Genomic DNA, 12,294 nt, shown 5'->3' with positions numbered 1-12,294 from the left:
CTCATTAAGGATCGGAAGACTGAGATTGAAAAACAGGCTGAGAGAGACGGGCTCCTTAAACAAACCAGAATTAGATTTAGACGTGAGGATATTGCATCTACCTGTGAAGCACTCAGGAATTGGAACTGACACAAACGAGGGAGCGGCGCATAGAGGAGGAGGAGAGATGCTGAGGCAGTCAGTGAGCTCAGTGAGGAGATTTGCTTTAATGTGCACATCAAATACGTAGAGAAAAAGAGAGCAGAAAAGTGCAAGAGCTGGTCTTTGTGCTGTGTGTGCTGTGCACCTGTGTCTGTGTGAGCAAATATGGTTGTGCACACACAGGCAAAGGGCTGATTACAATAACAAAGAGCTGGGAAGCAATGCTGCAGCCTTTCACTTTGACAAAGCCTAGATCAGAGAACAACTGCGGGATAATTAAAACTAATAAAAATCACTCCATGTTTTTTTTTCTTAACTCTGTGCTTTTGTTGTCACTTCCTTGTTATTTTTGTTCCTGTTTTTTTGAGAGCGGATATGATTTTCAACAAACCCAAGTAAACAGCACTCAACAAAATGCATGAATTACAAAGAAAAAACAAAAGAGACAAGGAGAAGTTTTTGTACTGAAAGATTTTTTTTCTCTCTGTTAACTAAAGCTGCATTGCTGTGGAAAGATTATTTAGGGGTGACTGGTGATTAAATGGTACTTCCCAGAGTTAAGGGGCGGGGCAGCTGGGTGGTGATACTAACCACTCACAGCCTGTGGGTTTCTGGAATGTGACCACCGCTGAACAGCTTGTAACACTGGTCTGCATGTCACACACTAAAACCACATCAGGGTTCTTCATATTACAAGGATTTTCTGTTTTAGCACATAAAGACTTTAATTTGGAGAAGTTCAGTTCATTTGCAAAATCAAAATGTTATTCATACCTTGTAAAGTTTTTCTGTTACATTACAAGCATAAATTCTGGTGTTTTTACTGGGATTGTATGTTACACACCAACATAAAAAGCACAAAATTGTGAATTTGAAGGACAATTTTTTTTTTCCCCCCAAATAAAACTTAAAAAACGTGGTATGCATCTGTATTCACCTTGGCGAACCACTTTTTACTAATTTTATGGCTGAAATTCTGCGGCTGAGACTGAATTTTTTGCCTACTCTTCTTCACTAAACAGCTCAAGCTCAATCAGCCTGGACTGACGTCTGTGAACGTCAATTTTTCAGTCTTGCCACAGATTCTCAATTGAATCTGGATTTTAACTGAGCCATTCTAATACCTGAATGTATTTTGATATAAAACATTCCACTGAAGTTCTGGTTTTGTGTTTATGATCATGTCCTGGTTGAAGTTACACCTCAACTTCTGTTGCAAGCATCTAGCAAACTCCAAGATCATCTTCATTCATCTTCCCAGTAGTGTCAGTTCTGTCAGCACTTTTTAATTTAGTTTTAGACAGTGCTTTGATCAAATATGTGATTTAGTTCTAGGAACAATTGATCAGTTTGAAGTAATTTTAGTCAACTAAGTAGATTTAGCTAACTAATTATGACGCTATGGAGGAATTTTTCAGACTTCACTGGAAAACTTTAGATGACACAATGGCCTGCTTCCTGCTCCAAGCTCATCATGTCCTCCCTATTTATTGTTGCTCCATATTCTTAGAAAAAAGTGTTGTAAATTTGATCAAATATGAATGGTTCCATTCAATCTTTTTTTTTCTTCCCAGTGCCAACACTTAACTACATTATTGGGATACTTGGTACAAGACCCATTCTCATTGGCTACTTTCTAACTTTTTCTACCTTTCCATACCAAAACCTTATTTTTTCATTTTTGAAGGAAAATGTAAAGTCATTTTTGACATAATTCAAGCCATTTTGGATTAGTTTTTTCATTTTTACTTTCATTTTGTTTTCAAAAAACAGCATGGCAAGTTAGTTAATAAAGAAACAAAACTGTGAAATGCGAATTCAGGTCAACAATAATCCAGTTCAAATAAATTATTTCAGCAGTTAGAAAACGCCAAAAGGCTATCCAGTTAATAAAATCAGTTAACTGCATTGAACCCTTTAGAGTCAACTGAATCAGCAACAGCTCAATTCAAACAATGATTCAAACAATCCTAACAAATCCTCATAAATCACCTCTGTAGACCTTGTTTATTCAATTACTTTACACCCACAATCTCCTTCTCCATGCCCATTTCCAAAATATCTCTAAAAGCAGATTCTTATACATGAGAAAAATGCAGCCTGGTGTCGCTGCAGAACAAATCAGATATTTATGACCACCACTGGTCCCAAGATTAAATGTTTCCTGACCTATGATCAACTAACCTCAGGCAGGACCCCTGACCCGCTCTCTGTAAGGTCACAGCAGCTTGGCAATTTATCACAAGTTTCCATTTCTGGTTCCCAATCTTCCCATGACTTATTTAGTGCCACCTCCTCATCATTTCCCACACCCTTTCCTCGTTCTTTCTGCCTGTTACTGCATGACAGGGCAAGAATAAGACTGAACCAATATTTGACGTACCAAAGGAGATTGCTCTGCATGGTGAGAACTTCAGGACAAAGACATAGATCTAACAAGAGGAAAGTGATCAAAAGTGGTCACACGCATGACCACACATGAGGTGTAGTCGTGGCACCTATAAATATACAACAGATCTGCTTAGTCTTCAGAAAGCTAGAGTGAAAAAAACAAGGGCACATGAGGAGAAAAGAGACAAAAAATCCTAATTGAAGACTCAAATGTACAAAAAGTAACAAAGACATGATGCAGACAGACAAAGCAATGACTGCACATGTGAAACTGAAACTGAAAAAAAAACAGACTAGACTTATGGAAGCACTGAGAAGTAACAAATGGGCCCTTCAGTACTGAAGAAAAAAAAAGAGTGAGAGGCCTCAGCTGGTGTGGGGGAGGAAAGAGGAGGGTGACAGGGAGAAACTGAAGCTGTGAGACAGAGGGGTGTGACTGGAAATGGGTGAGGAAGATGCAACTCAACTGTTTTAAGCTCCGGCGTTTATTGTGTCTGGGGCTGAATCTGGGTGTGATCCAATTTTTGCTGCAAAGTTCCTTCTCAGTACTGTTTCTGTGTGCATGTATGTGCATGTAGGGGTGTGTGCGCATGTGTGTGTCACTCACAACTGTCCTCCTCCTCAGTGATGGCACTGACAACATAGCAGGCGTACACGAAGCCCAGGAGCTGTGAACACACACAGAAATGAGAGGTTACTCTCCATAGAGCTGACAGTTAGAAACCTGCATTATTCCCAAAGAAAGACAAACCAATATAGAACATTAAAAAAAAAACCTTCCAGTGGGGAGATGGTAAAACTCATAAAACCATAGCTTATTTATTGGTAATTCCAGGACTGTCCTGTATTTAACACCATACTCCAAATTTAGCTTCTTACCTCAAATTAATGCTGATTCCCATAAATTAGGACCAGTTTTTTATATAAAGCATTCGCACAGAATGATGCTGCCGACACCATGTTTCACCATCGCAGTGGTGTGCTGGGGATGATGTGCATGCCAAATAAAAGTTCAATTTGTGTCTCTTCGGACCAGAAAGCCTTCTGCTGCATGTTTGCTCTGCCTCCTCTCTGCTCTACGTGGCTTGTGAAAACATTTCAAGCACGACTTTTAAAAACTAATCTTGCAAACCTCTTGACTGAATAGTGTTTTGTAAGATGTTCAAATTTTGGTGTTTCATGTTTGTACATTAAAGTTCTCAAATAAACCTCTGAGGATTTTCAAAGCCACTTCTCCTGCCTGGATGTAATTGTTGATACTGTGTATTATGTTAACAAAGCATTAAAATTGTAAATTAATTTATAATAATTATATTAATTATAGACTATAAATTATAGTCTATTATTTTATGCAACACTTATGAATTATTTTCCCTCGACTTTGTTTTGAATTTCTTTGACTTGTAGTTGGAGTATTGATTAACTGTAACGACTATTATTATTATGGATGTGTCTGAGTGTTTCAGATAGAATAATCTAAAACTATCAACCATCCTTATATTAATGTTAAAATATACATAAGATTTTGTTTTGGTGATTGGTGAAAAATTGGTGATTCTTACTTATTAGGTAAAGGCAATTGGTTCTACTGAATTTTGTTTTGGGATATCAGAATAAAAAATGTCACAACTGTGCTCTACTTTGTGTTGGTCTATCAAATTAAATCTCAATAAAATATGTAGGAGTTTGTGATTGAAATGAAATAAAAATGCACAAAAAAGTGTTAATATTTTTCCAGGGCACTGTTGTAAAAACAGCTGACAAATATCAGTTATAGATCATATGAACATTTTCACATCTCTTATCACTGTTGGAGTAGGTATTGTTTTCTTTTGTGTCTAAATCGCCTTACATATAGAGACAGCTGTGGCTCAAGTGACTAAGAAATACAGCATTTTCATTTCCTAATTTAAGCTAATCATCAACATTCATGCAAAAATAAATAAATTGTCATTTATTTCATATTAATGCGTGATGGCAGATTTGGACTAAAGCAATTATGGTCTTATAACAAAGTCAGAAGTGAACTGAAACAGAAAAGCCAAAAAAAAAAGCCTTTCTGTCAGGGAAGGCAACAAATTTTATGAAGGTGTGGAAAAGAAACGAGCAAAACGTAAAATCCTTACAATACATAAAGCTCAGAGGGAGGGATAATTCTCCAGTGCCACTATATTCCAGAGCTGCAACCAACTCGGTGTGAACAGAAGGTGTTAAGTGCTCAGAGGAATTGCCAGAGTAAAGAAAGCTGAAAGACAACCTTCCCTGAATATAATTCTGGGGCTTTAGAGTGAAGACTGGGCCAAAAAAAACACAAACGCCAGAAGACAGATACAGATTTTTTGGCAGATAAAATGGGTGTGAGCTTTGAAGGAGGACATGGGTGGGCCTGAGATAGTCAACTTTCTTCCAGACTCAATGTGAACTGACAAAAAATTTCCCAAACCAACAAAAAAAAGAGAAGATTTTTTGTAGAATTAATTATATTGATCTGTATGTGTATATGATCAGACTGAGGCGGCACCTCTGAATGTGACATTTTATTGGTATAAAATGTGTTGAAAGATCAACAGAATGACTCAGGATAGGTTAGCTATAGGTTTATTGGTCATTAAAATTTTAAAGTGGCAAAAACTTTTAGTAAAATAATTGTAATTTGGCCAATTAGTTACATCTAAACTTAAAGTTGGTTAACTAAAAAAGTTTGGTCAAGAGTAAAGTAGTCTCACAACCATCTTTTCAGTCAACATATTTTACCAACGAATAAAATAAACCATTGTCTTTGGTCATACATGAGTCATGAGAAAAAAATTATTGAAAGGCAAAAATTAATGATAAACGGCAACTACTTAAGGCAGAGTACTATTTAAATCTAAGTATGGGAATATTAGCGTTAAAAAGTTATCATTAGGAAACAGAGATGCATCAGTCAGGCGTCAACTGGCCAAAAATCTTTTGTTTTTTTTCTTCAAAATATGAGCCGCCAATTCAGATGTTGGTCGATTCAAATTTTCTTGCAAAGTACTTTAACATAAAGAATCTCATTTGTGTAAATTTTGTTTTAATTCAATAATTAAGTGTAACAAATATTGGACATAAAAGGTAACAAGTCTAAAGAATTTGTCAATCAATGAGTCAAAGATTGTATCTAACTTTTTTACAATGGTTTACTGATCCCCAGAAAAAAGTACTTTAAATAACATATTGTTTGTTCATGTATTTACAGATTTTGAAAACTGTAAGTTTTTAGTTTTGATGTATTTAACGAACAAGGAAATCATTAAAACCTTTCAGTATTTGACCTCCAGGTTAGCGATCAGAGCCAACTGGCAGAAGAAAACGGGAAACTTGTCAGTTTTGATCACTTACCGCTGCATCACTACTACAAAAAACAAAACAAAGAATCACACAAAGAGAGCAATCCAGGCTTCATTGCGATCATAAAACTTATTTGTGCTCCAAAGTTTCTGAGGGTTGGCTGCCACAGTAGCTGCACGTCTGCATAAACACACAAGAAAGCACAAAGCAGGAGGACTCATGTGTGGACAAACACACAGCCTTGAGAATAGCCCATGGCACCGGCAGATGGCCGCCATCAACTCTGAAGCAGACACATTGAGTCTCTCCACCAAACCATCCATCCATCATTTGGCACCGAGCCATGCCAATTAAAAGAGCGACAGGCACGCTGCCCTCCTCACAAACACAAACCAAGGAGGGGTTATAGCTGCACCTTATTATTCCCACTTATGTAAAACGTACAGAAGTTGAGACCTACTTAGAATGACAGGAACTCCTGTTTCAATCATTTGAATTTTGGTCTATATTAATAAATTAATTTATTTATTGAAGCTTAACTGATGTTTTATTTCTGAATGAAATACGTGTCATACCCAATAAATAAAAAGAAAACACAGAGAACAATTTGCACATCTTCTGCAGCTTCCCTCACAACCACATTTGCGCTCTCCAGTATATAATTGCTGGTCTCACCCCATCCATTACAGTGGTGGTGAAATGGAGGTGAATTAGCATATGTATAAAGCTAGTGTCAAACACAAGATGGTGTTAACAGCATGGGGCGCGCGCGTTTAGTGTGCGTGTTCGTGTGGGACTCCTCTGCAAGTGGCTGCTTGCATGGGTTTTTATTGAGCACACTTGTTTTGCCTGGGGTTGAGATAAACAATGTGCAGTTAAAAAATGCTTCAGCAACTTATTCATGTAATATAAACATACAGTGAAATAGAGCAGATAATAAAAGTCAACATTCTGTGTTTAATTAAGGTGTTGGGAACTACAAACCAATAAGTGGGCCTCATAGGGCCGTTTCTCTGCTGTTGCTGCTCTGCATCTGTGATCTGCAATGTTCTTCCAAGGGCTGCTCTCATCTCAGTCAAAAGAGGTTTTAGAAAATCTGGCTGTTTGTGGTAGATTATACTGAAATAATTGCAACAAAATCTTGTCTCCAGAGAGGATTGATCTTGCAGTGTTAAAACTCCTGAATATTCCTCATCAAAGAGAAATTTGTGTCACAAAGAGCTGTCCAGTTGCTGTCAGCATGTGACTTGTTTAAATAGACATAAGGCGTCATTATGGGCTCCAGAAAGAGGTTGAGTGCTTTATGTTGGACACCGCATGTATCTGTGTAAGACCGTTGTCTTTGAAAGAAAGGAAGGAAGTTTTGAGATACAACTAGTCAAAGCTTCTCATTGGACTGCTGTGTTGTTAACTTTGTCACAATACTTAGCTAGAATTTAGAGTTCTATTGAAACTATTCTTTAAAAAAACAGCAACAACTTTACTGAATTTTACTGCTGTTACAGGGGACTTTTGGAGACTAAAACATGACTATTTTGCTAGATTTCTTTCTTAGATGAAAATACTAAAAGAGCCACTGCTTCCATAAAAATATATTTTTCTACGACATAGAAAGTTGTCCTGGACCACTGCTTCTGTGTTTTTGGGTTTTTCATTTGTCTGCTCTGTCCTATTTAATCCACAGTCGCTCATAGCAAATGGCAGCTTACACTCAGCCTGGCTCTGCTGGAGGGGTCTTCCTATTAAAACATTCCTCTCAACTGTTGCTTTCTGTGGAAGAAGGACTCCTGCAAAGATGGTGACTCAATGAAACTGGCTGAATGACAAAACTTTTAAAAACACTGTTGGCCTTCTGGTCAGACACACAATCCTTCAGGCCCACAAACTGTGATGTGTTTGTCATGTAACATTAGTCTAGGTGATTATTGAGGCCTCCACTTGTGACTTTTGGAGTGTCTGTCAAAGTAAATCAGGCTGAATTATATTAAACGTGCGAGAAAAATAAAAGAACATGATATTCACAGTGCGAACCCGTTTTATCCAGATGATGGTGGATTGAAGCCAAGGAGGTGTATGATGGGGGTCCTGAGAGTTTTTTTTTTTTTTGCTTACTGAAATGGAAAAACAAGAGTCTCGTCAGTTTGAAGGAATCCCACAGAACCTGAGGGATCAGAACCTGACCAAGACTGAAGCTTGGTCGCCTTCAGTCTCTCCAGCTGCCTCTGCACCTAAACAGACGTCGCTCCTTTTGTCCCTGAGACAAGAATAGCATCGGCATCTTCCTTTGAAGGCAACAATGAAGCAACAGCAGGATTTGTTCTCCAGAAGAGAGATGAAGCATCAGAGGTGCAACACAGACAAGGTCTGTTTGACTGGGGTGTGGAGAGGATGCTGCGCTTGCTCCTGACTGAACCTGCTGTTCAGTTTATTGGCTTTATCCAGACTTCCGTCTCTCTGATCCTCCTTCTTGAAATCTGTGATGTTCTTCATCCCTGATTATAAATCTCTTTGGGATTTATAATTTATAAACAACTATAACCAAAAAAAAGCTCTATTCTTAGTTATCTCTTAAATAATGTAAGAACTGATCTTGCTTTAATCTCCTCATGTTTTTTGTCAAGAGCTTGGTGTAATACACTCATAGCCTTTACCATTTATAGAAATGCATATTTTTGTATCAGAAGCTGATTTGAATATTTTAGAGCTGCAAGATGAGATCACCTTCTCTGCTTGGGACCAACAGGAACACAAATAAATATACCATTTACTAAAGCACAGCAAAGATTCAAGAGCACAAAACAAAATGCCAAAACAAGAATAGCAGGGCTTTTTTGAAGCTCTAAATCACCATAGTATCTTAATCCCAAATGTTCCAAAACTCTACTATCTGTTCTTTTAATGAGGGAAAACTTCCCTGAGTACCAGTGTGCCTGAAAAAGCTCAGCTATAAGAAACCCTTCTCCATCTCTCATTCGTCCATTTATGACTGCTGACAGCTTGCTAGTTAGTGTCATCCACACAGAGCTAACAAGATCAGAGGAGTGTCCATTAGGTGGTATACTGCCATAGGGCAAAGCTAATACAGGTCACTGTCCTCAACAACAAGTGACAAGTCCACAGGCTGATTGCTTGGTAAGAGTCAGCGAAAGCGAATAATTAAACTGGTGTCTCATTGTCTCTCTCAAACAAAAATACACGTTTTCATCAGCTTCTATCGCTGATGTACCGTACACCTTTCACAGTGGGAGCACAGAGATCATTTTAGAAATTAATGTCATATTAATTAAGCTCATAAAGCCTTTTCATGTCCCCCGTGACTCTGTAACACTGAAGCCAAATCATTTTACTGCCAATCAGTTACTTTTTTCTCTTGCTCTCTGCAGCTCCTCCTGTTTTATTAACAGAGGCGTTTCTTTGACCCCACGACCCATTAATCCTCCCTGTTATCTTTCTATTCAGCTGTCTCTGCTTCCTGATCTTACTTGGTGAAACACTATAAGCACAACACTCTTTCCTGGTCTTACAGAATTTTATAATGGCACTTTTATGAAAATAAGAGAAAAAAAAACTTTAAGAAATCACTTTTTGTTTCTCTGCTTTTGCAAAAATGTATGAGCAAAAGAAAATCTAATGCAAGATTAAAATTACATTAGCTTCTTCTGTGTTTCTGCCTTCAGAAAGAAAAATGAAGTCTGTAGCGTTGTCTTTGTGAGGGAGTGGGAATTGAACCAGCTGCTGAGTGAGGAAAAAAAAAAGGTTACATGTATTTGCATAGGCTAATGAAGATCAGGCTCACAGCGACAGCGCTGGTCCAAAAAGATATAAAACCCACATTCAGTAAAAAGTGTTAATCCATTGGGTGTGTCACTACCTTATGATCATTTATGTTAGCTTTAAATATTTAATTTCATTAGTAAAGGATTAAAAACATCTGATTAAAGTCCAAATGACTATTATCTGCTGTGTTAACTTGATAATAATTTCAGCATTATGTCTGTGAGCGTTTGTTATATGGCCAACGGTAAGTGACAAAAATGTGAGTCGAGCTACAAGCTAATTACTGCACTATTGATCGGGGCTCTGGTGTCAGAAGAGAACTCTGCATGTAATGTAATGAAAGAAATTTGCAGATAAAACACATCACATTTCAGAGCAGAGGAATGGCCCTTTACAGAGAGGGGTGGTGCAGATGGCCTGTAGGTTAATTACACAAGACTTTCCTGCCTGAAAATAAGGCAGCAAGCGTCTACAGAAAATTAGAAGTGTGTGCTTGTGTCTGGGCAGCTGCATGTTTAATGACAACCCTTGATGAGGTAGGGACTGCAGAGACCACATCCACCTGTTCTCCTCATCCTCATTCTCCTCCCAAATCAAAGCAGGCTCACCCACAAGCTACAGAGAGTCATGTATGTTGAGGGTTTTGGTATTAATTAGCATTTCCCACATTAGATAAAGTGCAACTGGCATACAAATTCTGATTAAAAAAAGCACAACTACGACTTGGTAAAAATAAGCTTTGATAAAAAGACAAGGGGAAATTAAAGCTCCCTGTTCTTAAAACCTACGAGGCTGAATGAGAAGAAAAACACTGTAACAAACTCAAGATGCACTTCTTGTCTTGGAGGCTGCTTGTTTTATAACTGTATCGTTCCCTTTCTATTCTGATTGCTCTCTGGTTTCTCTCAGAGGTTTAAGAAATTACAAATATTAAAGCTAAACTTATCTGAGCCAAAACAGATAAACAAATACAGGACCAATCCAGGTCACTACCAGCGTCTTTTGATACTGAAATCATTCTTGGATCAGTTATCAGATAGAGACCGACACTGCGTCCACTGGTTCCAATTCATGTTAGTTGCTGCAACTAACATGAATTGGACCAGAAATTGAGGAGAGGACAGGATTTTATTAGTGAAAATTCTGCCAAAAATATTGGAAAAAAAGGCTCAAAAATGAGTTAGCAGAAGGAGGGCTAAGCGGGTCAATAATAATTACCACAATATGTAGAATCTGGAAGTGTTTTGGAAGTCACTGACAGAAGGATCTGGAAAATACATGAATAAACTGTTACAGTTACTGATCATTTGTGTGACGCCTTGTTTAAGCTAAGGTACAAAGAACGAAGGCAGCAGAGAATTCAAAGCAATGTCCAATCTAATACCAGCACGTTATACCTAATGAAGTGACCATGAGTCTACACCATAATCAAAAATGACTCTAAATGATCAGGTAGAAGTTTCTGCATATAAACTATACTGACAGATGTTTAAATTCAGATATAAGATCTAGATCTCAAAGAAATTGCATCAGACCATCTCTAAATAAATTATTTTGGTCAAGAAAATCCTTGAAATATAACGTTAGTTCTCTGTATTAGGAACCGTGTCTCAATCTCTGTGCTTCTGCAAACAGCCCAAATAATTTTTTACGGCTGCATCCTTATTTCTTCCATCACTGGATCTGGGAATCCTTTGAAGCAGATGCTGTAAAATGTAAGCATAAATGCTGAAATGTTATAGTTGTGCTTTATTCTCCTATAGTACTAGAGGCGAATGACTAGTTCCTGACAGATGCTGGGTGAAAATTATTTTTCTTTTTCAAAATAGGAACATCAAAGATCAACATAGATGGCTCACAATGCAGTGATGTTGGTTCCTCAGCACGAGCGCTCCAAAACAACAGGGACTAATGGACTCATCAAAGGGAGAACCCTGACCTCTGAAACGGATGATAAGATGGGTGGGGTGATCATGCTGTTTTCATGCTGCTGAACCACAGTGACCACAAAATGCACAGTGACCCTTTCACACTCTGTGATTAACCAATGGGGCAGCCAACCACCCCCGACAGCAGACGACACATAACAGAGAGCTACTTAAACTGAGAAAGTCAAAGCGACAGCGAACTAGTTAAAAAAAAGAACTGAACTGTCACTTTTGTTAGTTGAGTGGGTGGAAATTCGACAGGGATGAGGGGGTCAAAAAGACTGGGATGCAGAGAGGAAAGAGGAGACAGGAAGACACTGAGCAGAGAGATTGTGATGAGGAGAGAAAAAAAACATGCAAACAGAGGAAATGAGTAATGGAATGAGAGAGTGATGGAGGCTGTCGTTTTGTTTTTTTTTTCCTTAACTTTAGCCGATGCAGGTTTTTCAGGAAATAGAACTGCTGCAGTATAAAGCACAGCCTCTGGCAGCTACATCCAGAGTTAAGTGATACAATAATCTAAATGTATTAGAGCACCTTCTCCAACTGCTTGCTGGGAAAAACAAGCAGCCCTGACAACTCACGCGCATGTTTCCCTGCTCCCATCAGTGTCTCTGAGTAATGTCTACAGATGTAAGCTGAATCTCATCTCTTGCACTGCTTCTGTTCCTTCCCTCAAACTGTCCTTCCCTCTATCTCATTGGAAATGTTACCTCACACTCAGCTGTTTTACTTAGCTTTG

General features: G+C 38.2%; 1 protein-coding gene across 3 annotated transcripts in view; it reads right to left on the bottom strand.

Moving 5' to 3' along the window:
- The window catches only part of LOC102220331 (sodium/potassium-transporting ATPase subunit beta-1-interacting protein 4-like), a 50,850-nt gene that overhangs the window by 7,710 nt on the left and 30,846 nt on the right, over positions 1 to 12,294 (bottom strand). For all 3 annotated transcript variants that reach the window (XM_023344305.1, XM_014469748.2, XM_014469747.2), the window contains exon 5: positions 3,140 to 3,200. In XM_023344305.1, the coding sequence (XP_023200073.1) occupies positions 3,140 to 3,200 (61 nt within the window). The remainder of the gene's footprint in view (positions 1 to 3,139; positions 3,201 to 12,294) is intronic.

The sequence above is a fragment of the Xiphophorus maculatus genome, chromosome 1 (genome assembly GCF_002775205.1).
Source record: "Xiphophorus maculatus strain JP 163 A chromosome 1, X_maculatus-5.0-male, whole genome shotgun sequence".
NCBI lineage: Eukaryota > Metazoa > Chordata > Actinopteri > Cyprinodontiformes > Poeciliidae > Xiphophorus > Xiphophorus maculatus.
Note: the sequence above shows the minus strand (reverse complement) of the source record. Positions and strands in the feature narration are given on the sequence as shown.